The 25,929-nt window shown below is 47.0% G+C and overlaps 1 protein-coding gene across 1 annotated transcript; it reads left to right on the forward strand.

Moving 5' to 3' along the window:
* The first annotated feature begins 6,640 nt into the window (after positions 1–6,640).
* Positions 6,641–20,541, forward strand: MLEC (malectin). The gene is made up of 5 exons (XM_035017152.1): positions 6,641–7,030; positions 12,763–12,941; positions 13,482–13,658; positions 13,768–13,825; positions 15,013–20,541. Exons 1-5 carry the CDS (start codon positions 6,805–6,807, stop codon positions 15,240–15,242), a joined length of 870 nt encoding a protein of 289 aa, XP_034873043.1. The 5' UTR covers positions 6,641–6,804; the 3' UTR covers positions 15,243–20,541.
* Positions 20,542–25,929: the final 5,388 nt, after the last annotated feature.

The following is a 25,929-nucleotide window of genomic DNA, read 5'->3' on the forward strand; positions in this document are numbered from 1 at the left end:
CCCCATCTCAAATGTTCCATAGCCATAGGGGGCTAGTGGCCACTGTACTAGATGGAGAAAATGTACATTTCCATCATGATAGAAAGTTCTGGTCTAAAGGGATAGCTGCAAGTAAACTAGCCATTTACAGTCCAATGTGTGAGCACTGCCTATCATATTTCTTATTGCTTCCCTAATTTGCCCAGCTCCAGGAGAGGGAACAGAAAGGAGAAAGCAGCAACTTTATTTATTTACATGGTATTGTTGGGTATAGGTTAAGTTTTTTTTATTCATCAATTCACTCCATCTTTATAATCACCTCATTTTACAGATGAGGGAACTGAGGTTCAGGGAGGGGATGTGACTTGCCAAGCTTACACCTCGAGTAGACAGTAAACACTCCCTGATGTTCCTGGCTCCATAAATTGTGTCCTCAACACAATGAAAAGAATCTGGTAAATAATAAGAACATTTAGCTTATGTGGAACACTTACGATGACCATGGAAGGCACTCTCCTGAAGTCTACTTTCTATAATCCTCATTCCAATCTTAGGAGGCTGAAGGTTGTCATCACCTCATTTACAGGTGAGATGCAGAAAGGAAGTGACTTGCCCAAGGCCACATAGATGGGAAGGCGCTTGCTTTTTCTGTCCACATCCTAGGCAACTCTAGTCCTGCCTGACTTCTTCCCTGTGACTCATATCCTCCTGGGGGAAGTGAGGAAAAGCCGAGTCTATTCTCCCTCCCCTGAAGTTCAGTTCCAGTTGCTCGCTGGGGGCCAGGACCAGGAGACACCATGGGGCTGGTTCCCAGGCTCTCTGGGTAGATCTGGTCCCCTGCTGTCTGGCTGCTAGAGGCCCTGGGTGAGGAAACTTGGCTTTGGGACCAGACCACCCACCTCTGAGTCCAAGGGCTGGCAGGGGTTGCTGAGCAGAAGGCAGGACTGCCCCCCCCTTTCTGTGTTTACCTTTTGAACTTTAATTGTGAGCTTATCTTTAAGGGAAAGAATATTCCATAAACTTAAAATAGGCAAGACTTAATTAATAGAATGCTTTGTTCTTCTGATCCTTATCTGTTCAGGAAGACACACCCCTTTTCAGTTTTGTGGGTCAAGGTGCCTGCCTCTGGGGGCTTACCAGCAGCTGTTCCGTTTTCCACTTTTGAACTCTGGTTCCCTTTGGTTTTTCCCTTCTCCTGTGTGTGGGAGGGTTTTTCCCAACTTTTTAGCCAAGACCTTTTCTATTTATTCAGTTGCCAGTATTATATGTTATAATTATTTCTTTTTATGTGATTAATAGCTACTGTTCACTGAGGGCCTACTATGGGCCAGGCATTCTGTTAAGGGCTCCTATCACCCTAGTATGGTGGATCTTCTAATTATTACCATTGCACAGAGGAGGCAACTGAGGCCCAGAGAGGAGAAATGACTTTCCCGAGGCCACACAGCTCTACAAAAGTAGAGCTAGGCTTTGAATCCAGGGCTCTATGCCCCCAAACACCCATGACGAATATTTATTGAGCATTTAGCTGTGGGCTTCAGGGTCTCACCATGCTAGCTTGTAAAACATGTCCTTTTTGTTTTTCTTGTTTAAAATATGTATTTTTATTTTTCACAATTCTACAAGGTATGTACAATTATTCTATCCATTTTGCAGATGAGGAAACTGAGGCTCAGAGAGATGAATTCATTTACCCAAAGTCACACAGTATTTTAATGGCAGAGCTGCGATTCGCACCAAGTGGTATCTAAGAGGTTCAGAGGCAAAGTACTAGATGAGAAACCAAAAAAACAGATTTTGGCCCTCATTGTGTAGGCAAATCACCTAACCCTACTGAACTTTAGCTTCTCATCTGCAAAATGCTGGACATTATTTTCCCAACTTCTTGTGGTGGTTGTGAGAATAAGTGGGTGGGAAGTAAGGGTTATAGAGAAACTGTCCATCAGGGCCCAGGTTTACAGGTCTTATCCCACTTTTGGATGGAATTATAGTGAATTTTATCTTTTTAAAGTTCTCTTCTGAGTTGTCTATATTTTCCACAAAAAGTGTGTTTTTCTTCCACAAACAAAGATGTCTATTAAAATTTTTTTTTGTATTTTTCCAATTTTAGTGAGAAATCATTGATGTACACCAAATTTTTTTTTTTAATGGCTATAGCATTATAGAATAGCTTGAAATCATGAATTGTGATGCCTCATGTTTTGTTCTTCTTTCTCAGGATTTCTTTGGCTATTTGGGATCTTTTGTGGTTTTAGGAGTGTTTTTTTCTACTTTATTTATTTATTTATTTATTTATTTATTTATTTATTTATTTGACAGAGAGAGACACAGCGAGAGAGGGAACACAAGCAGGGGGAGGAGTGGGAGAGGGAGAAGCAGGTTACCCGCCGAGCAGGGAGCCCGCCCGATGTGGGGCTCGATCCCAGGACCCTGGGATCATGACCTGAGCCGAAGGCAGACGCTTAACGACTGAGCCACCCAGGCGCCCTGTTTTTTTCTACTTCTGTAAAGAAATGCCATTGGAATCTTGACAGGGATTGAACTGAGTCTATAGATGGCTTTTGGTAGTATTGACATTTTAACAGTATTAGTTCTTCCAGTCCATCCACTGATGTCTTACAGTTTTTGGAGTAGAGATCTTTCACTTAGTTAAGTTTATCCCCAAATACTTTATTTTTTTTTCAAGATTTATTTATTTGAGAGAGAGAGAGAGTTTGCACGCACAAGGGGGAGGGGCAGAGGGAGACGGAAAGGATCCTAAGCAGACTCCCCACTGAGCACCGAGCCAGAGGTGGGCCTCTATCTCAGGACCCTGAGATCATGACCTGAGCTGAAACCAAGAGTCAGATGCTTAACTGACTGAGCCACCCAGGTGGCCCTTTATTTATTTATTTATTTTTCACATTTTAAGCTTTATTTCCTAACATTAACTGACAAACTGAACTCTTGAGTAGCAGCTAATCCAAACTCATCAGGCCTTCCAAAGGACTGACCATCCTTCTCCAGACCCACTGGTCCTCGCGAGTCTTTACTTCCTCCCGCTAAGATTTTATAATTCATTATTTCCATAATTGCTGCCAACATTGTAGGTCACCCTGTTGCTCTGTCTTCATCACATTGTTCTGGAAGAATCCTGAAGTCTTCATCCAGGCATGTTCCTGCTCTAGTTTTAGGCCTTTCTCCTTTGCATTTTCAGCAGATGGCCTTGCCTCTTATATTACAAAGAAAAGAGAAGTCACCAGGGTGCCTGGGTGGCTCAGTCATTAAGTATCTGCCTTCGGCTGAGGTCATGATCCCAGGGTCCTGGGATCGAGCCCCGTGTTGGGCTCCCTGCTCTGCGGGAAGCCTGCTTCTCCCTCTCCCACACCCCCTGCTTGTGTTCCCTCTCGCTGTGTCTCTCTCTGTCAAATAAATAAATAAAATTGTTTTTTTCTCTGTCAGTGTTCATGGTGCACGGCTCTTGGTCATGCCGCTTCGAAGAATGAAGAGGTAGAGCAGATGGACTGGTAGGCAGCAAAGCAAGTTTGTTGAGTGATAGTAAAGTGGTAGTACAAGCTCCTGAGAAGGGAGGGGACCCGAGAGAGTTACCCCCCCTTTATTATTTTTGATGCTGTTGTAAATGGAATAGATTTCTTTATTTCTTTTTTCAGATAATTCATTGTTAGGTGTCTATTTTTTTTTTTTCCTCGTTTAATCCTTACAACTGTGAGGTGGATGATCATATGCATTTTAGGAAAGAGGTCATTACAGAGAAAAGCAGTAACAGATGTAGTTGGGAAGCCACTGAGAAAGGAACTGAACCAGTTTTGTGTGACCCCAAAATCTCAGTTCCTGTCACTCCATGGACGGCAAGTTCTCTATCCTGAGAGGGTGCTGTGGGCTTCAAGTAAATTATTAAAAAAGACTTTAGGGCGCCTGGGTGGCTCAGTTGTTTAAGTGACTGCCTCAGCTCAGGTCATGATCCTGGAGTCCCGGGATCGAGTCCCGCATCGGGCTCCCTGCTCGGCGGGGAGTCTGCTTCTCCCTCTGACTCTCCCCCCTCTCATGCTCTCCCTCTATCACTCTCTCTCTCAATAAATAAAATAAAAATCTTTAAAAAATTAAATTAAATTAAAAAATAAAAAAGACTTTAGCTATCATCCCCCCACCTCCCTTTCCCCCGGCCCCAGACAACCATGAATTTGTTTTCTGTCTCTATAGATCTGCCTATTCTGAACATTTTATATAAATTCAGTAATACAACTTGTGGCCTTTTAGGTCTAGCTTCTTTCACTCAGCATGTTTTCAAGGTTCATCCATGTTGTAGTGTATATCAGTACTTCATTACTTTTTCTGGCTCAAAAATAGTTTATTATATAGATATACAAGTTTTGTTTATCCATTCATCAGTTAATGGACTTTTGGGTAGCTTCCACTTTTGCTGCTATGAACATTCGTGTACAAGTTTTTGTGTGGACACTAGTTTCATTTCTTGGGTAAAATGGAGTGAAATTGCTGGGTCAAATGGTTGCATTATCTTCTATAAACCTCAGATCTAGCCTTCAAAGTAGGAACTACTACTTCCACAGTTGAGCAAACCGAAACTCCGAGAGGTACATAACTTGCCCAAGGCCACAGTGAGTAAATGGTGGAGCAGGGCTTAGAACCCAGGCAATCTAGCTCAGATTCCATGCTCATCCTGCCTCCGGGTCTCAGAACTCTTGTTTTACCTAAGAGGTAGTCTAATCCACCAGCTACTGAATCTCAAAAAACCGGGCCAGGCTCCTTTGTACACAGGTAGCCCAGCCAGGAATGGAATCTGAGGAGCCCAGTGGGGGCTAGCCAAGTATCTTATTTATCTCGTGGGGTGACCAAGGCTCTGGGGAACTGAGAGGAGGCATAGGTTAGGTCTTTTGAGGGCTCCCCAAAATTTAATCCATTTTTGTGATAGCTTCTCCTGGACTAGGCTGCCTTAAGGATAAAATAAACATGAGCTCCAGGAGGTGGTGTAGGGGGTGGGCTAGAACATGGGCTCTGAAGGGCAACTGCCGGGGAGGGAAGAAGCCCCCCATCACCTCTTTGTACCTTTGATCCCCATTTGCACTACACCCCCGCCCTGAGGGCTATTCAAGAGCTGACTTACCAGGTTCCTCCAAAGACAAGTTTTGAGAGAGTGGAGAGTGGGATAAGACACCCGAGTGCAGGACTCCAGAGGTGCCTTGAGGCGGGAAACATGGCTGTAGGGGCAAGCTAGTCCAGATCCTTGCCATATAATATAGGGGGGAAGTGGGACCAAGAGGGGATACTCTAAAAGTTACTCCTGTGGGGTCTGACCCTGGGGGCTGGGGAAGGAATTATGGGGCATTTAAATTCTTCACTGATGCTCTCCATTTTGGTATCCCATTTTGTTTATCTCTGTTCTAACTAAATAATTGAGCTGTGGGTAGTTCAAAATCTGCAATTCTCATTCAGGACCCTGGGCGTGTTTTTGTTCACTGCTGCACAAAGCCCATTGCCTGGCATGTAGTAGGTAAGGTTGTCGGGTAAAATGCAAAAATCCCAGTTAAATTTGGATTTTAAACAAAATATGAATTATTTTTTCATATAAGTATGTCCCATTTGTTTATCTGAAATTCAAATTCAACTGGGCTTCCTGTATTTTATCTGCTAAATCTGCCAACCATAGTAGTAGGGTCTCAAAAAAATATTTGCGGAATTTGCCTTGGCTCTGCCCTCAACTTGCGGTGTCACCGTTTGGCCAACTCTGCGACCCTCTTTGGGCCTCACTGTCTCTGAAAAGTGGGGAGTTCGGACAGCGACCGCAGCGCAGGGATCGCCAATGTAGGAAAATGCTGGGTGAACTGCCAAGGAGCAGAGAAGGAGCTCCGGTCGAGCATACACCTCCAGACTGGGCACCACGCTCGACTGTCCACACCAACGTGGGGGAAGCCCCGATGCCGTCCCCGAGTCGCTGGGGCGGGGCCGAGGCTGTCGCTATGGATACACGGGTAGCTGGAGCCCCTCCCCCCCAAGGCCACGCATTTCCGCTGTGTTGGAGCCTTCTGATTGGACGGCCGCCTGGACGCTACCACAAGCCCTGAGCCCGCTAAGGGGTGGGGGCGGGGTGTTGTCCTCGTGGGACGCGTGCTCTGAAGAGCTGTGCTTGTGGCCTCTCTAGGGGAGAATGGGTTCTCTGCCTCACAAGGAGAAAAAGACTGAGGCTCAGGTCGGAAGAGTGTACACTCCTACTAGAGCTTATGTTCATGCCTCTCCCTGAGAAAGGAAGAGGGGGCGGGAAAGTCAGCAACGCCCCCTCGGGAGCCTATTCGGTCCCAAGATCTGGAGCACCGGAAGTGTTGGCGACGTGTCAGTGCGCCCTACTCTAAACCTTCCCTCCTAGGCCACCTTTCCTATTCAGCTGCGGGATTCCGGGGCCGCCTGGGCGCTGCACCCCGCCACTTCCGCATTTAACCGCCGCTTCAACCGAACTCCCAACCTGTGCGCGCGCTCCCTCTCGAGCCTGATGGTTGGGCCGGCGCCTGGGAGTAGCCACGCCCTTTCCCTCGCCTGGCAGCCAATGAACGGGCGTTTCTCGGCGGGGTTATGGGTAATTAATGAGGGTCGGGCGCTGATTGGCTGCAGCGTCGTGGCCGGGGGCTGGGCGGCGGGGTAGGTTGTTCCTGAGGTGGGAGGCGGCACCCGTGGCTGAGAAGGAGGCCTGAGAGCGACATGTCCCCGGCGGCCGAGGCAGAGCGGCCCGTGGTGCTGTTTTTCTGAGTCCGGGGCGGCCTGGCGGCCGGCTGAGGACGAGGGTCGGCGGAGGCTGCCCCCGCTGTGGTGGCCGCCATGCTGGGGGCCCGGGCGGTTGAGGGAGCTGCGGTGGCGCTCCTGCGACTGCTACTGCTGCTGCTGCTGCCGGCGCTCCGGGGGCCGGGGCTCGGCGTGGTCGGCTCCGCGGGGGCCGGGCTACCCGAGAGCGTCATTTGGGCCGTCAACGCGGGCGGCGAGGCGCATGTGGACGTGCACGGGATCCACTTCCGCAAGGACCCTTTGGAAGGCCGGGTGGGCCGAGGTGAGAGCCCCTCAGCCGAGCAGTGGGATCCGGGGCCTGCCGTGCTGGGAGCAGCCGGCCGAGGGCTGCGGGCCCTGAGCCCCCTCCTCGACCCTGGGGCCACGTCTCTGGAGCCAAGTGTCTCTCTCAGCAGTTTCCTGGGACCCGGTCCGAGCTCAGAGCCTGGCGCTGGCTCGAAGCTACGAAGAACAATTGAGGCAGAGTTGGCGAGAAGTTATATTTGGACCTCACATCCTGCATTTTCTTAACCCCTCGCTTCCACCCGATCTGGGAAAGTAAAGACGAGGGCGGTCTCTTGCCACCTCGAGGCCTCACGGGTTGTAGGTTATCAGAGCCCCAGGCCTGGGTGGTTTTGCTCTCCTATCAAGACAGTTCCTGGTAGATTCCTGCCATCCCAGAAACGAGCCGCTTTTCTTACCCCTTCTGCAGGAACGGGGCTTGATTCTTAGCCAGCATAGGAAGGAATCTTCGAAGAGGATGGGCCAGGAAAGTTTGATTGTAGCCTCCTCCCGCCCCCCTTTTAGAGCTAGGAATATGTGTGCTTAAAGGTGGAAGTTGAGGCCACCCCAGAGGGTGGTTATATTGAAGCCATTCTGCACGTGAGGCTGATAGAGTGTCAACTGGGTCAGCCAGTGTAAGATCTGAGTATTGGGTTCCAGAGTGTGTAGAGCCTACCCTAAGTGGCCTTGAGAGGTATGATTCCAGTGTATGGGAAAAATGATTTTGACTTAACTGACGAGCAACAGCGGTTTTTAGAGAGCTGCGCAGTTCTCAAAGCTAGGGTAAGAATAGCCAGGGCAGCTGGTTAAAAATGCAATTTCCAGACCTAGTAGATTAAACCCACCTTTCTGCACCAGGGGCTTCTGATGTTGGTCATCCCCAGACCAGACTTTGGGAAAATCTGCTCTAGACTCTTGTTTCTTCTGTAAGTGGGATTGGACAACAGGTTTAAGAGGGAAGTTCCTTACTTCATGTGTTGGAAGGAGATTTATGTTGTATGCTGGGTTCAGAGGCTGCCAAATTGGCAGTATGCCATCTCCAGAAAACCAAGAGACAGACTTTCTCTCATTCTTTCCACGATGCCCAGATTTGGCTCTTGCCTTTAGGAAAGGGTTTAACTTAGTTCTTCCAAGATAATTGCAGTGTCCTGGAGTTTGTTATATTAGCGAGTTTATTGCTTCCATACATGTGAGGGTGTTGGGACACAGGGCTGTTTTCTGAAGTTCTATGTTTGTCTTGGAATTTAGTTAGCCCTGGCATGTGGGTCTCAGTAGCTTGGGTTCAGCTGAGTCAGGGCTCCAGTCTTTAGCAGCTGTAACAGCAGCCAAAGCCAGACTTAATATTTAAGCAGGAGGTCATTGCTATCTCCATCCTGGACCCTTCCTCTTTCCTCATGGGTGTGGGCAGGGAGGAAGGAGCCCTTGAGGAAACTAGAGACCATTTGTGGACTTTGCCTCTTGAGATAGCAGTGGTGAGGACAGTGTGCAGATGGTTTCTCTCACTTAACAGATACCAGGCTTCACATAGGTTACATTATCCTATTAGGTTTATTGTGCAGAGGAAAAAGCTAAGACCATACAGGTTTAGTTCCCAGCTTCTTTCTCCTCTTATTCGGAAATCCTGGTTTTAATTTGCTGGTGTAGGTGATTTTGGGGGTGGAGCGGGGGAGGTGCTGGTGCTTGTCAGCATTCATCCAGTCTCTGTGTCCTTCGGTTATTGGTTCATGGTTGCACTTTCTTTGGAGCTTATTGTAGCAGGTAAAATTACATGAGACCTACCCAAGCCCATGTGTACTGGAGCCCGACATTTGGGGCACTCTATAAACAGGTTCCCTGCTCCACTCTGTGAGAGTATGACAAACGTGGACCATGAATTGTAGCAATAGGAAGGGGTAGATGAAGAGTGGAGGCTGGTTGTCAGCTGCAGCTTGGACCAGCCTGTTGCAACATTGCACACTGGGTTCCTGAGAGTAATTTTTGGTGGCCTTAGATCTGGGCCTGAGATGTGGTTCAGCTTCCACTCTCGGGAGGCAACTCTAGTTTCTTTCTGTGCTAAGGAGTCGGCACCACAGAGGGAGGTGTAGCTGTTCACTCTGCCTTCCCTTCTCTGGCACCGTTTAGGAGGATGTGCCAGGTACTTGGAGACCCTTGCCTCATGCAGCTATTTCCACTAATTGCGGTAGGAGCTGTATGTCTTACTTCTTTTGCCACATGCCTCTGATACTGTTCTGTCATGCTGAAGGAAGTTCATTTTATGTTGACTGAATTCAGGTATTTGTTGCCAAGTTAATCCAGATAAGGGTTTGGCCTGCTTTTGAACTTGGTGTTTCTCTGTAGTGTCTTTGTAGTTCAGCATTCTTGTAACTGAGTGGCCTAGGGCACCTAGTGGCCTTTGCTTTCAAAGGCACTCCATAATATTTATTGAAATTCGTTTCTGCCTTGAGGATAGCTAGTGCTCATCGGAGATACTTACAGCTTGGGAAAGGCTTTTTCAACTTGTGTGCTTCACCAGATGGTAGTACCACTATGCTTCGGCAGTGCTCAACTTGGGGTTTTGGCATGCTGAACATTCTGGGTTCTTTTCAACTTGCTCATTGTGGGTTCCTCCTGACTGAGGAGGAAAAGACCTGGTTATTTGGCCTGAGAGCATAAAACTTGGCTTGGTTTTGGGAGAGGCTATTTCCTCTTCATAGAAAGATACCTGCTGATCATTTGTATGACCTTGAAGAACACACTTTACCTCTCTGGGCCTTGTTTTCCTTTTTTAGTATAACTTACGATGCTTTAGAAATCAGTGGCCCTGAGTCTGAAAACTCTTCTGTCCAGAATGGGTTAAAGTGTATCTTTTTCTGTGCTCAGTGACCTTTTACATGAAGTGACAAGTAGGGCATATCATGATTCCAGAGGGGTAAAAAGGTAGCTTAGAGCCTGAGCCTATCAGACTACTGATTCTGCAAGCCTAAGGAAGACCCTTTTCTGGGCAACCTTCCTTTTGGCTGGGGAGGGATTTGGCTTTGGGGAGATAAGAACTAAAAAGAGGATGAGAGTCACTGCTCCCTCTGATTTGCTGAAGGCCATGGGATTTGTTTAGAATTCTCTCCCTGTACTGTCACCTAAGAGGCAGGCTTCATCTTCAGGCCCTCCAAGTAGTAGAATTTCATAGGTAGAGAATTTAAGTGGGTTGTAGCCCCCATTTTACAGGTGAAAAACACCTGGAGAAAATAATTTGTTCCAAACCCCGTCATAGGTGGCAGAGCCAGGATTCAGATCCAGGCCTGTCTTATAAAACGGGCTGAATTTTTCGAGCAGCCTGGCTCCTCCATTGTCCTGAACTAAGAATCTTAGCAGCAGACATAATGTAGGCCCTTTGGCCCCCTTCCTTTCTGGTTAACTGTCTGAACTATATTGTGCCAACTTCAGCAGTGTGCTGATTGTGTGCACTTCACTGTATTTTAGAGAAAGCTGTTTAGCTGTGAATACATAAAGTCTAAGGGGGAAAGAAAAAAATCCTTTTTGCTGCTGCATCTCTTGGGACTTGGGCAAATGCAACTTTACATGTGGCAGATCTCTTGGGAAAGCCACTTGGGCTTTAAAGGGAAAATATTTAAAGGTAATTCCAAGGTTGTTAAGTAGTTTTTATTCACATGGCTGAGTTTTCTTAGTTGTGAGACTGAGGCTGTTACAGATTACATTACTGTCAGTTTCTCACTTTTTCCACTCGGCAAGAAAAAAAAAAAATTCCCCACACATGCACAAAATTTTCTGTGTATCTAAAAATCAAATCTAGTTAATGTTCCAAATTTGTAAGGATCATGGTTCTCATGGAAGAAGGAAATTCTTAGAACTCAAGTGGAAGAGAAATAGCAGTCTTTTAATCTTTATGGGTTTGTGCCCTGGTGTAATGGTTTGAGCCTGGGAAGGAGCTGAGGCGTGTTGGCAGTACATCCTTTGTAGTGCTATTTCTTGAGAAGAAATAAGAAGAAAAAGGTCTGAAGACAAAAGGGCAGTGAGTTTCCTATTGCATTGTCTCATCAGGTCCATCTGATGTCATGGCTAACTGTCCCCTTACAGGAACTGTTAACAGTTATGTTTATTTTTTTGAGGGCTTGACCTTAGCCACTGGCTCTTTTAGTTACTCTTTTACCTCCCTTGGAGATAAAAGATCCCCTTGGAGTTTTGATGATTCAGAAGGTAAAGCTCCAGGGATGACTGCTCTTGGACATCTCCCAAAGGACCTAGGTGCCAAATGTCTTCAGAGTCACTGTGTGAGATTGGAAGGTGGTTTTGAAATCTTAATTCCGGGCTGGAGGAGCGACTGGGCCTGTACCAAAATCATTGCTAAGTCTGTAGTTTGGAAAGTAGATTTATGGAGCACTGGAAAGCCTCATTGTGTTTACATGATAAAGGAATCAGAGAAGCTACTTTCGAAGGAGGAAGCATAGCTATTCATCTCTGGGGCTGGAGTGTGGTTGGTGTCTTATGTTTGAGGAAAGACCCCAGTCTAGTTTGTTATGGAGCGGGAGAAAAACATACATAGTTTTGTCTTCTACCAAGGCTGGGGAAGAGGGCTGGGGGCAATAGAGGTTTTCCGCTCTTCTGATACCTACCCAAGATATGTAACTTTTTACCTTTTTTTTTTTTTTTTTTTTTTAATGTAAGCTCTATGCTCAGAGTGGGGCTTGAATACTCATAACTCTGAGATCAAGAGCCACATGCTCGACCAACTGAGCCACCCAGGCGTCTTTTTACTTTTACCCTGCCTTATTCCTTGTCAGTCTATGACATGGGAAAGGTGGCTCCCCAAGGACTTGGGCATCTTAGGCCAGAGGTGCCAGTAGGACCTTGGCAGATTTTTTTCTTGCTATAGGATGGCTCTAGCCCTGTGGAGAGAATAGCATGGCTTCACTGCTGTGCAGGCACCTCCTTTGTTGCTGTTTGTTAGTTCAGCAAATCATATTAAGTGCCTCTTTATGTGCCAGCCACCTTGTTAGGTGCTGGGGACACAGTAGGAACTTTTTTTCTTCTTTCAGTTTAACTGAGGGAATGTGCAAGAGAGAGTAGGTGAGGTTGAGTTTTGTGAGTTTGTGAGAATTAAGGTGCTTGCATGTAAAGGAAATTAGCATCACACCCTTCTTATGAGCATGTTTCTCTTTACCAGCCTTGGAACTTTGTGAATGAAAATTATAAAAAGCAACTAAGCTGGTATCTTACTTGCAATAAAGACAATGCAGAAATGACTTTCCTAACATAGCCTGTTTGTTTTAGACTCTTGAGCTTTTCTGAATGAAAAAAACAAAACAAAACAAACCACACACATTCTCTGAACTTAATCATCTTGCAGAGTTCTTGGCCATCCCCCCCTGTTTTATGAGCTTTCTCTGAAGTTCCCCTTCTCAGGGAGCCAGGAACTGTAGCTATCGCCTGTTTTCTTCCTGTCACTCTCTGTGCAGTTGAGGAAAGTCATTTTAACAGGCTTTTAAAAAGTTCTACTCTGAGGGTTAGGGAGCTGTTGGGGTAATTAGTGTTTGGTTTCTCTCACTTTACTCTTCCTTGGTAATGGCTCTCTAATTCTTGCCTTTGTGTCTGGTCTCTTTAGAGCCAGGCGGATAGGGGGTGGCCCCTTCCCCTGGGAAGGTTACTCGCGTTGCCCTGGAAATGGCTAGCAGTTCTGGGGTCTCTCCTTTTTTTGTGTGTCTTGCCTCTGATGTGGTTTCTCTTGTTTTTTGTCCACAGCCTCTGACTACGGTATGAAACTGCCAATCCTGCGTTCCAACCCGGAGGACCAGATCCTGTATCAAACAGAGCGGTACAATGAGGAGACTTTTGGCTACGAAGTGCCCATTAAGGAGGAGGGGGATTATGTGCTGGTGTTGAAATTTGCCGAGGTCTACTTTGCACAGTCCCAGCAGAAGGTGAGGCCTGGTCAGTGGGACATTGCCACTCTTGGATAGTCCCCTGCTATGGGCCAGAGAATGTAAGAGCCTCCCCAGAAGGGAGGAACAGGTGAGCTTTGAGGAAAAGCTGGATTCCTTCTGCCCCTAGAGAAGCAATGTCCCATTGCTCACAAGGCTGCACTTGCCTTGGGGGTTGGTGACAGAAGGCAATGCCAGAATCTTAGTTCTTGGCAACTAACTGATCCTGGTTGTCTTCCTTGGTTGTCAGCACTTTCTTGTATTTAGCCTTATTCTTTTCCTGTCTCTTGCGAATTTCCTTCTGTCCATGTTGAGCTTTTTGTTTGTATTCTTTGTTCCTAAGGACAGTGAAAGAACTTGGCTTTGATTTAGCTCATGTAAAGAACTTGGTACCCTTGACTATATCCAGCCCTGTCATTTTAAAAATTATTTCTGAACTTGAAGATCCAGGCAGGTAATGTCCAGCTGCTAAAGGGGTATGAAGCTGATGGTTTTGACATTGTCTCTCTCTCTCTCTCTCTTTTTTTTTAATTGTGGAAGGTATTTGATGTGCGATTGAATGGCCATGTTGTGGTGAAGGACTTGGATATCTTTGATCGTGTTGGGCACAGCACAGCTCATGATGAAATCATCCCTATGAGCATCAGAAAGGGGAAGCTGAGTGTCCAAGGGGAGGTGTCCACCTTCACAGGGAAACTCTACATCGAGTTTGTTAAGGTAATGCTCTCCCTCTGCCCTCCCTGCTGAGGAAATGTTTAATAAAAGAATGGGTGCAGGGGGAATGTTTACTGCTGTGTGGTGCTGACCATGGTTTCCCATTTCCTAGGGGTACTATGACAATCCCAAAGTTTGTGCACTCTACATCATGGCTGGGACAGTGGATGGTAAGTGGCGTCTTTAACCTCCTTTTTTCCTTGGGCTGAAGGATATAGTTGAGGAAACCCTTGGGGGAATAATTTAGCTGATCACTCTTGTGAGAACACTTAAAGCCAAATTGTGGGGAATCCAGAGCCAGATGGATGGGGATGAAGTGTAGCATGGTGCTGGCCATAAGCTTTGGAGTAAGGTCTGTGTTCAAATTTTGTTGCTGCCACTTAATCAGCTCTTTGGTTTTGGACAAATTTCTTTAACTTCACTGTAAATTTGGCTTAATAATGGTACCTACTGGTGTGCCCTGACCTTGTAGTCTTTTGGAATTGCCTAAAACTTGTCCTTATTCTCTTTCTTTGACATCTATTTCCTGGGAGCAAAAAGGGAAAAGACAAAAGGAGGAGGAGTCCTTTAGCATTTTGGTATGCTCTGAGAGAGTCCAGAATTGCTGGACTGTACTGGACAAAAGTTTACTTACCAATGTCTCCTTGTTCTTGGGATCCAGCCTTAGGGTGTATCGCTTTCTCAGCATTGCGATGATCCTACCCACCAGCTTCCCAGGCTTATTTTTTGCAGAGAAAGCTTGTGTCTAAGTGACTTTTCACCTCCATTCCACCTCTGTACATTTTCCCAACTCATCCTGAATGCACCAGGGGGCTCATCCTGTTGTCTTGATGTGTCCCCAGATGCTGGTATTCTGACATCTAGGCAGAAGTCTTGCCACAAAAACAGATTTGTAGCTTGATCCCCTAAGGAGGAGGCAGAGCAGAGCGGTAGTGAGTGCTGACAACCCAAGGCTCTGTGGCTCAGCTTTTCCTCAGTTGCTTTGTGAATCAGAAGGGAATGTGGGATTGCGGAGGCTGCAGGAGGGATTTGAAAAGGTTAAGTTTTGGGTGTCGGGTCATTGTCTCTGTTCAATCTGGTCCTCTCGTGGTTCTGAAGAAGTAGGACAGGAAGGGGAGATAGCGAACCTCCCTGGGCGCAGGGCTTTTACTGTGTTTTAGTTAAATCTAAAGAAGACTAAGTGTTTGCAGCAATCTGCTATCCTCTAGGCCAGGAGCTATTTCTGCTACTTCTTTTTTTTCCCTGTGGACCCAGCATAGGTCGTAGCATCTCTTTGTTGTGGCTCATTTACGGCTCTTAAGGGTCTCACTCAAATGCCGTGGATCTTACTTAACAGGCCTCTGTTTTCTCGTGTCAGATGTACCAAAGCTGCAGCCTCATCCAGGACTGGAGAAGAAAGAGGAGGAGGAGGAAGAAGAAGAATACGATGAAGGGTCTAACCTCAAAAGACAGACCAATAAGAACCGGGTGCAGTCAGGCCCCCGCACGCCCAACCCCTATGCCTCGGACAACAGCAGCCTCATGTTTCCCATCCTGGTGGCCTTCGGAGTCTTCATTCCAACCCTCTTCTGCCTCTGCCGGTTGTGAGAACAAATACCATCCTGAACTGGGTGGAGGGGTGAGGGAAAGAAACCAAACATATTCGTTTTGGTTTCTGTATTTTTCACAGTGATTAACAAAAAAAACAAACAGACAAAAATCACACACAAAAATTAAAGGAGAAAAAAGGAGGCAGAGTGGGTAGAGAGCAGCCCTCATCCACCACTGGTCCCAGCCCCGCTTCAGTCCTTGTGCTCTCTTTGTGGCTGGCCCCAGCCGTCTCTTTCCTCTCCAGGGTACTTAGGGTAAAGCGGATCCTACACGTTCAAGGATCCTCGTCTGCACACCTAGTGGAAAGAACTCTGAACCCAGAGCAGACATGGTTCCTTTTTTTAGGTTAGAAATTAACAGCAGGGAAATGTCATCTTATTACCTGAGAAGACCAGCGCTGGGAGTTGGGTATGTTCCGAAGTGACGTCCAGATAAGTTTTCAGATGTCCTGGGATTGGAAGTGTGTGTGCTTTGTGTATGTGTGAAGGTGTATAATTTGTATGATAAAGATGAAAACAGAGGGGGATTAAACAAAAAAAGAAAGAAAAGTAGATACTTCCTTACTTGGAAGCCTTTCTGGTTTCAGCCTAATGATGCTTCCACCTTAAGTGTTTGCGCTTTGTCATTGCTTGTCTCCCTGACATGTGCCAGTTAGAGGACTGTCTGGTATCCAAGACGAATAGTTTATGTCAGGTCCTCAAGTTGCCTCTGACTTGTTACCACAACAAATCATTTTAATTTCAGTGCCTGTTGGGGACTTGATTTCCTCTCATTTCCCCCCCTTAATCTGGCTCATTTGAAATCCCTTCTCTCTCTCCCAGTCATCCTGCTAAGTTATTGCCAAGAAGGGAAGGAGACATGGGGATTTGGGGTTCCCTTTGCTTGAATGTCTTATTCTCTACCACCTCACCTTGTTGGTACTTCCCTCCCTGGATCTCTGAGCCAGCAGCCAGGAGGACCTGACCCAGCAGTTCTTTTACTGGCCCCTCTGTAGGGTCTTGCTGCCGGGGGACAGGGATGCTTTCCAGCCTGCAGCAACACAACACTTGACCTTAAAAGTCTCTTCTGGTCTTTGGATTAGAAAAGGCTTATGTTAGCATAACTTAAGAGCCACCTCAGAGACTTGAGCCCTACTAAGTGACTGACCACTGTTTAGAGTGTCTGTCTAGTGTCTGATGTTAGTTTTTCCCATCTTGTGTCTGTGGCACAAGTCAACCAGTTTTGGTTTATGCCCAGGGCTGCCCCACAGAGCTAGACTGATGGTATCTGGCCCGGGGGTGCCTCTCACTGATCTTAATAGTATGCCCCTCTGCCCTTTCATCTCCCTATCCAAGTTACAGTTGAGTTCTTGGTGTGACGGGGCTGAAAGATTTCCAGTCAGCCATAGTCCTGGCAGCTCTGAAGCCAACCTTAGCATCTAAGTGTCTGTCTTAAATTCCCTGGAAAAACTTCTGCAGGAAATGAAGCTTCCCTGTTCTCTTCCTTTCTGGTCACTGTTATCCTTTTCCCAGTTAGGGCAGCAATGAGGGAGGACCCAGCCAAGCTACAAGGAATTTTGTGGATGGAAGGCAGCAGGATTAGCTTCTGCTTGGGCTGGAGCACCATAGAATCTCAGACAAAGCTCATCATTTTACAATGTGTTTAATTTTGTCTTTTTTTTTTTTAATGTTCTTAAAGAGCTCCATATATTTGAACTGTTTGTTATGTGACAAAGTAAGTAGCCTTTGGGCTCATGTCCTGGGTTTTGACTCTTGATGAGTTACTCTGGGCCAGCATTTAGTCCTTTGAGAGTTGGAGCCCTTTATTTTAGCTGTGACTTAGGCCTCAGTAGTAGGGTATTGAGTCAGGCATCTGGATGGCTGTGGCCTGAGGCCGCAGTAAGAGGAACACTTCTGGAGTGCTTCACAAAGCTCCCTGCTTTAAAGGATGGCATCCTATGGCCTTGATCCTGGGGACCCCCTGCCTGGGGCAGTGGACATCCTATTGACTGAGCTTCTGACAGTGGCTTCGGTTCGTCTTCCATCAGAAGTCCCCATAGCTGTAGTCCACTGCCAGCGAAGGAGACGAGATGAGGAAGGAGGATGTGCTGCCTCCATTTTGCCTTGTTTGTTAGTTTGCCTGGGTCTCTGAGGAAGGAGGGGTCCCGCCTCCTCACCTCAACCCATCCCTTCAGTGACTCAGAGTCTCAGAAGGAAACCCTGGCTCCTGGGGCCATTTCCTAATGGTACTGTAAGCCAAGCAGCTTTGCTTCCAAGCCCACTCCTGTTTCCAAGCCCACTTCTTTCCCCTGAGCTCAGGGATAGGGATGGGCATTTTCCTCTGCTTGTGTCCGAAAGGAAGGAATATCTTTCTATGGCTCACAAAAACTAAAGGAGAAGTGAGGAAACAGGAAGAAGTATGGTGGGGGCCTGGGTAGAGTCCCCTGGAGCCAAGCCCACCCAGCTAACAGAGCTGCCCAGGGCCAGTCACAGCTGGCCCAGGATGCTGAACTTGAAAGCTTGTTTTTTGTTTTGTTTTTTTTTTGTTTTTGGCTCCTCCAAGATGATATAGGTACATGAAGTTTAGGTTAAAGGGGTGGGGTGGGGCACTCTGTATTTTTATTTTTGTATTGTGTGTGTCACGAATTACTCTGTTCATCGTTTGCTTTTTGCACTGTGTGTTCCCCTGCCTATATTTTGAGCTAGTGCGAGGACCAGGCAGCCACGCTGCTGGGAGACTGGGGTTGGGGAGGTGATGAGGGATGCCACTGAGGCCTGGGGAAAGGGATATCTGGGCACTTCTACTGGATCCATGCTCCCCTAGGTTTTTAGATTTCCCTGACCCCAGTTGGCCAAAGCCAAGAACAGATGGCCAAGATGAAACTCCTTTTTTGGTTCAGTTTCTGGGTAGACCACACAAAGACGTCTGCTGGGGATGGGCTGAGAATCTGCAGCCTAGCTCTGATTTGGGTCAGGGGCCAGGTGGCCGTTGTGGGTTTTACTCACGCTGACTGAAATGTTGTGCCAGGAAATAATCTGTGGGACCCATGTCCCCTAAACCAGGTCCATTTTCCCATAAAGTCTCCGCTATGGAGGAGAAGCTGCTCAGTGGATATCTTGAATTCTGGTGACTTGAAAGATGGTTCTCTTCACATGTCAGTGGGGTCAGACTCCCGGGGGGGTCATAGGGCCTACAGGGCCACCGGCTGGTTTGAGAGTGTGACCTTGTTCTCTTTTTCCCACTGTTTGCCTAAGAGATACTGGCCTGAAATTGGGGGATCACATTAGAGGTCAATTAGACTTTGAAGAGATGAGGTGAAGTTTAGGTTTACCTCCCCCTTTCTGTGCCTGGAAACTGTTTAATCCAGTTTCAGAATTGTGTTTTGACTTCTTTATCTTTTTGGAGAAGCTTCTGTTTTAAGGAATTTCTCTTCCTTTTTATCCTGCCTCTACTTTCTCCTGAGAAGGCCTGGCCATGGCTTCTAGAATCTCATTTGAACTTCAGAGAACAGCAGCAGGTATACTCCTTTCTCTAGAAATTGGCTCACCTTGGGAAGCCCAGGGAAAGAGTCCACAGGTTCTCTACCCTCCCTGGAGATTGGGGCAGGACCCACCCCCGGTCAGCACAGTGCCTTTTCCTCTCCTGCTCTGAGCCAGGGTGGGCATTCCCTCTAGATTCAGGTCTGGGCAGGGGTCTTTCAGTCCCTGCCATGGGGCTGCTTCCCCATCCCTCTCTCCCCTTCCCCTTTGCTGGCCGGCTCTCACCTAATTCAAGTGTCTTCTTGCCTCAAGGAGCCTTAATGGCATCAAGTGGCAACATGTCATATTGTCCTCCATGCCTCTCCAAAGGGCCTAGGAGAGCAGGTGAGCTTTCCAAACTGAGAGACTAACAGATGCTCCTGTTCAAAAAGGAAGGAGGAGGAGATGCTTTGGGCCTCCTTTTGCTGTGGCCCTGGGGAAGGAGCCTGGGGTAAGGCTAAGTGATAGTGCAGAAGCAGAACCAGAAACACCTGGGATGTGTTCAGAAATTTTAGAAGTCTGCTTCTCTTCTATGGAAAGATCTAATTAGGGTTCAAAGAGCTCTAAGAAAATTGCAAAGAAGCCTTAATGTTCAAGCTTCAGAGAGATCAGAATAGTTTCTCCCTATCCATCCGAGCTCGGACTCTTTCTGTATTTAGACCTCTCCTGGGGCAAGAGGGCTAGGTTTCCTCATTTTATTATGAGACCAGATTGGCATCAGTGGGTCAGCTGCCCAGCTAGGGCGGGTTTCTTTGTACAAGGGTGGCTTGCTGCCGATCTAGTTTGTCCTTCTCCAGCTGCCTTTTGGCTAGCCTGCCTTTGGTTGCCAAATCATTCTGATAAGAGCAGGTGATTTGGGGACTGGCTGGGTTGGCAGGAAAAGAGCAGGATGGATCTCTTGGGATGGTCCCCTTCCACCCCCCCACCCCCCCAGGAGTATAAAAACAAGGAGCCAGGATTGTGCTGGCAGCCAGGGAAACAGTAGTCCTGTTAGAGTTGGCAGGGAGGGCCCTGGCACCTCTCACATCCAGGCAGGCTTGTGAGATGGGGGCACATAGCACCAGGAGAAGCAGAACTTCATTCTCACCTCTATTTTGAGCTTCAGTGCTTTATTTCAGTATGAGGGAAAACAACAACAAACTGAAGTGTGCTTTCCGTCCTTTCAAAGGACAACTGTCGGGAAAGGAGAGCTGAGTTGCCAGGTGGGAGGGGAGAATTGGCAGGGAGATCTTCACGGCAAACCAGGAATGAGGCGTTCTTGACTCTTCTCTTCCCTGGTGTGTCATGATCCAGGGAATGAAAAGAAATTTGACCCTGGATTAGTCCCCTCCTTGGATTTTCCTTCCACCATGTTCTCACACGCTAGGACCAGCTGCCCATTCTGAGCTCAGGGCAGCCTCTTCAACCATTATCGGCCTAACCTGGCTTGTCAGGAAACCTACCCTGCCCCTCCAGATTGGGCCTGGCTGCTCTGTTCTGTACCAAGTACTGGAGAATAGTGTCAAGTTCATAGTAGCCCTGGTAGTTCCTAGATTCCCATCCTCTCCCTGCAGAGGTCAAACCAGCTCTTTGTCTGTGGCCACAACATGCATTTACAGCAGCACAGTGAGGGGCTTTGAACCTGGCTGGCCCGGGAAAGCAGTAGGGGTGGATAGAGCTGTCTTTCCTTCTGGGCTGTCTCCGTCTGTCCCTACCCTTTACATGCCCCACCCTACTCCCACCAAAAAGTAAAAAAATCAGGATGTTTTTCACTGTCCATTGCTTTGTGTTTTAATAAACAATTTGCAGTGACACTCTGTTGAGATTGAGTTTGAACTTGATTGCAAAAAGGTGAAGTGATGGGGTGGGAAAAGGGAGACCCGGGGGCTCACTTGGCTGCGAAGGGCTCTCCTGTGACAAGACTAGGGGCTTTTGTCCATTTTTTTTTTTTTTTAATATTTTATTTATTTGACAGAGACATAGCGAGAGAGGGAACACAAGCAGGGGCAGTGGGAGAGGGAGAAGCAGGCTTCCCGCCGAGCAGGGAGCCCGATGTGGGGCTCGATCCCAGGACCCTGGGATCATGACCCGAGCCAAAGGCAGACGCCCAACGACTGAGCCACCCAGGCACCCCTGGCGCTTTTGTCCATTTTAGCCAGGATGTTTGTTTAAGGGAATGAATTTCTGTAAAACTCTGCCTGGCCATTTCAGCCAGCAGTGCATTCAAGGAAAAATAAACAGTTGTTTTGTTTTGTTTCCACTTTCACTGGAACTCCAGGCCATGACTGTCTCCCTCCCAGTGCACGTCTTTCACTCAGCTTCCATGACAGCCTGTGGACAGACCAAGCCCTGGGACAGTTTTCTCTGCCCCCCCCCCTTTTTTTTGAGAGAGCGAGAGCACGCACTGTGGGATTGGGGTGGGGAGTGGGCAGAGGGAGAGGGAGAGAATCTTCAGCAAGCTTGACATGGGCTCAACACAGGGTTCAGTCTCAGAACCGTGAGATCATAACCTGAGCCAAAATCGAGTCAGATGCTTAACCAACTGAGCCACCCACATACCCTAACTGCTTTCTCTTTTTCTAGTGTGTTGTCAGTGTTGAGTGTACATTGGGAAGGGGCAGAAAGACCAAAGGATGTTTTTCCTGTAATTTATCTGCCTCGTTTTACAGCTAAGGAACATGAAACTCAAAAAACTTAAGTAATTTACCCCAGGCTAGTCAGCAAATGGTCAAGGCAGGCTTCGAATTCCGTCTGTCTGCCTGCAAAGCCCATGTTCTTTCTAAGGCTGTAAGGACGATGGTAGATACCTCTTATGGAGCCCTCGAAATGGATGAGGCACAATGCCAAGCACTTTTACAGATGTTACTCCTGTTTAATCTTCCAACAAACCAGTTGGTATTAGCCTTTCATAGGTGAAGTGACTTGCCCAAGGCCATACAGCCAGCAAAAGACAGAGCTGGGATTTTATACCTGGACTCTGGCTCTTGATCATGACGCCCTTATTACTCTCATTACCTTTCCTTTCCCCACGATGCTATGCGACTGGCTCCAGACTCCAGAACCTACCTGCTAAATTTCCCCAGCAGGAATGGAGGCTGCTGGTATGAGGAGAGGGAGGGAGAGTTTGGCCTACCTCCCTCAGTTACCCCTTGAAGGGCAGAATTCAGTGCTCAGCTCCAAGAATGAGGCCAGTGTTGATGGAGTGTTCTCAGGGCCCTAATAAACCAGGAGGCCCACAGAGCCTCTTTCTTAGCTCGAGCCCACCCATAACTGGAATTCTTTACTAATTCAGACCTAGCTGTTACTATTTCAAGTAGCTTTCCACGAGCTGCCAAATGGGGGAAGAGACCTGAAGAAGCCTTGCTCTAGGGAGTTGCAGGGAGGAAAACTGTCTGACAGAAGATCTTGGGCCAAGTGCTGGGGGTTGGGTTAAACCACTCCTTGGGTCCAGATCTTAATCTCGCTAAGGAAATCAGGCTCCCGGTTGGCTGGAGCCGGTGTGCTGGACCTTTCTCCATACTTAGTACCCCTACACCCCCACCCCTTATAGAGGAAGAGAGATGAGTTTTCCCCACATTTACTGGAAAGCTTGTTGCTGTTAGCAGTTGTGAGGGGTCAAGGCAGAGAGGAGGTGGAGCAGGGAGGTTCTGGAGCAGGATTGCCTCTGCTCTCTAGCAACCTGAGATGGCAGGCACCTCACTGCAGGACTCTGGCCCAAGAGTCGTAGTTTGGTTGCTACCCACGTATATGTTAGTAAAACATAACCCCACTTGCTTTTCGGTTTGACCTTGTGCTCAGACTTGCTCTCCTAGGTTTCCTTGCTGCTGCCCCTGGAGTCTGTGTGTCACTTCCTCAAGCCTGGTTTCCAGCTTGTTTCCCCTCGGCTCTTTCCAGTCAACACACTCTCCCGTCCAGCTCCATGTCTTCTCTCTGTCCAGCATGCCTGCCCTCAGCGGAGGGGTCCTGCAGAAAGGCCACCGAAATAGGTTGGCATAGTGACCATGCATGAGACATACTCCCTAGCACCAGCATCGTGCTTTTTGCTTTTCGTTGCTCATTTTCATCTCTTCTTCAGTGTAGCCCTAGGGGAGACGTGTGTCTAGCTCGACTTATAAAGGAGGAAAGGAAAGCTCAGAGGGGATAGATGACCCATGCAAAGTCCCACAGCTGGTCAGTGGCAGAGTGAGGACTGGGACGGTCAAACCGCACGCTCATGCTCTCAATGCCACCACGGGCTCTTCTTCTTTTTTTTTTTTTTAATTTTTTTTTTATTGACATACAATGTATTATTTGTTTCAGGGGTACAGGTCTGTGATTCATCAGTCTCACACAATTCACAGCGCTCACCATAGCACATACCCTCCCCAGTGTCCATCACCCAGCCACCCCATCCCTCCCACCCACTCCCCTCCAGCAACCCTCAGTTTGTTTCCTGAGATTAAGAGTCTCTTATGGTTTGTCTCCCTCTCTGGTTTCGTCTTGTGTCATTTTTCCCTCCCTTCCCCTATGATCCTCTGTCTTGTTTCTCAAATTCCTCACATCAGTGAGATCATATGATAATAGTCTTTCTCTGACTTATTTCGCTTAGCATAATACCCTCTAGTTCTATCTACATTGTTGCAAATGGCAAGATTTCATTTTTTGATGGCTGCATAATGACCTCATTGTGTATGTACGTATATATATATATCACATTTTCTTTATCCATTCATCTGTCGATGGACATCTAGGCTCTTTCCATAGTTTGGCTACTGTGGACATTGCTGCTATAAATGTTGGGGTGCACGTGCCCCTTCGGATCACTACATTTGTTATCTTTGGGGTAAATACCCAGTAGTGCAATTGCTGGGTCGTAGGGTAGCTCTGTTTTCAACTTTTGAGGAACCTCCATACTGTTTTCCAGACACCACGGACTGTTCTTTAAAAAGAACTATTTGAATGAAAGTAACTAATGATGCTGGGTGATGGTTATGTGGAGGTGTATCATATCATTCCTTCTCTGGAAAAGAAAGTAACCCTTTAAGACTTAGTGATACAGGAAATGCATAAACATATATATATTTTTTAAGTTCTATGGGGTGCAAAATGTGAAAACTCAATCATCCTCATACCTACCTGTGTAATCCCTAGAGGATAATACAGGTGACAGTCTGGTGTGTATATTTCCTTTTATATGTATTTTTATATATGTCCATATGCACATATTTTCACATATGTATTGTGCACACGTACAAGTGTTTCTTCAGACTCCATTAGGGAATTACTGGGTCAAAGAGTACATGCATTTACAAATTCACAAGGCTCCATGAATTTTTGCTCACCAATCTTGTGCTGTATGATTTGGGATGAGGCCAGAAATCCTTTTTGGAAACAGGTGGGATATAAATAATAAATTAATACTTTGTAAAAACAACCCTCAGCCAGGGAGAGTGGTGACTTGGGTACTAGGGAAATACACCAGCTCTCAGTCCCAGACCACAAGGCATGCCTGCAGCCCCAGCCTGACCCGCTGATTCGATGCATGCCACCTTTAGGAGGCACTTGGAAGGAGGACTGAATTTCCCAGTCTTTGCAGAAAAAAGCCCTCTAATGTCTTGCTTACCTTGGCTGCACCAGCTCCAGGCCCCACCTGGCCTGATTTGAGGCAGACTGCCCGGCTACCCTGGGGCTGCCCTGGAAAACAGCTCCTGTCACATCTCTTACAGCGAGGAAAACAACCAGCTGAAGGAGAGGGACTTGTGGAGCTTGGGGTTGGGATGAAGGGAAGGCCATCCTTTCCACGCTGGTCTTCACCCATCTAGCCCAGGGAAACCTTGGGGTTACAATTTAATGCAGTAGATCTCTGTTGTCCTCGTTCCCCCAAACACAGTATTAGTTTATGTACTTTACAAAAAATTTTTAAAAGAGCCTTTTGATATGCCTTAGGAAGATTTGGTGAAGAGAAGCAGAGGCAGATTGGAGTTTATAGCCCTTATTTTTCCTACTCCTTCCATATATATAAATACATTATTATATATATGTATTATTTCTGTGTGTGTTTTCTAAAGACAGCCTCTTCCTTTTAATCACATTCATAGGTGGTGACCTGAGAGAGTACAGGCCCTAACTCCCTTATATGGCAGTTTTTATTTAACTTTCTTTTGAGCAGAAAAAAGTGATCAAGTGTGAAGTTGCTTGTAAATTTTAAGAGCAGAGAAGGCTACTTTGGCTTTGCATTTTTTTCCAGACAGAGATCCTAAGATCTATATATACAAGCAACCTATGATCACATGCCTGCTGTGATAAAACAGTGCAGAAGTAGCTCTCGTGTCTTTCCAATACTCTCCTCCTCAGAGGGAACCATGGGTAACACTTTAGTGCATTTCCAGACCTCTTCCTTTGCAGTTACAAATACAAATCCATATATTCATGTCCTTTTTATTTTAAACAAATGGGATTCGGAGGCTTCCCCCCCCCCCCCTTAATATATCTTTAAGCTCTCTCTATACTGGTACATATAGATGGATCTCATTCTTTTTAATATATTTATTTATTTATTTATTTATTTGAGAGAGAGAGAATGAGAGACAGCATGAGAGGGAGGAGGGTCAGAGGGAGAAGCAGACTCCCTGCCGAGCAGGGAGCCCGATGCGGGACTCGATCCCGGGACTCCAGGATCATGACCTGAGCCGAAGGCAGTCGCTTAACCAACTGAGCCACCCAGGCGCCCGGATCTCATTCTTTTTAACGGCTGCATAACATGAATGGGTGCAACTGTAATTTATTGTAATTTTTCAGTGTTACAAATGGTCCTGTGGTAAACATCTTTGTGCTAAAGGATCTGGAGTTGCAGGTAAGGGGGGTAATACATTTCTTATAATTCCTAGAAAGAAAAGCGGGGATCCAGGTAACTAGTCCTGGTGTTCTGAGAACGAAGGTTTAGTGAGTAAGTGAGTGTGGGAAATGGCTGCATGCTGAGCCTCCCTCCTGGTGATTCACAATTAAGTAGCGTATTAAAAGTTCTGGAAATTCTTCAGTAACCACTCACTGCTGAGTGGTTTAAAAAGAGTTGTTTGCGAAGGGAAGGACTTTAATTCTTTGTACACATCTATTAAATTTTTCCTGAACTGGGCACCTGGGTGGCTCAGTCAGTTAAGCGTCTGCCTTAGGCTCAGGTCATGATCCCAGGGTCCTGGGATTGAGTCCCACATTAGGTGCCTGCTCAGCAG

Source organism: Mirounga leonina, unplaced genomic scaffold (genome assembly GCF_011800145.1).
Source record: "Mirounga leonina isolate KUSES-001 unplaced genomic scaffold, KU_Mleo_1.0 Mir_171, whole genome shotgun sequence".
In the NCBI taxonomy this organism is placed as follows: Eukaryota; Metazoa; Chordata; class Mammalia; order Carnivora; family Phocidae; genus Mirounga; species Mirounga leonina.

Coding starts and splice junctions, on each gene's coding strand:
- MLEC (XM_035017152.1), top strand. CDS start 6,805: ATGCTGGGGGCCCGGGCGGTTGAGGGAGCTGCGGTGGCGCTCCTGCGA. Junction 12,942..13,481: donor TTGCACAGTCCCAGCAGAAG/GTGAGGCCTGGT, acceptor TAATTGTGGAAG/GTATTTGATGTGCGATTGAA. Junction 13,826..15,012: donor CATGGCTGGGACAGTGGATG/GTAAGTGGCGTC, acceptor TTCTCGTGTCAG/ATGTACCAAAGCTGCAGCCT.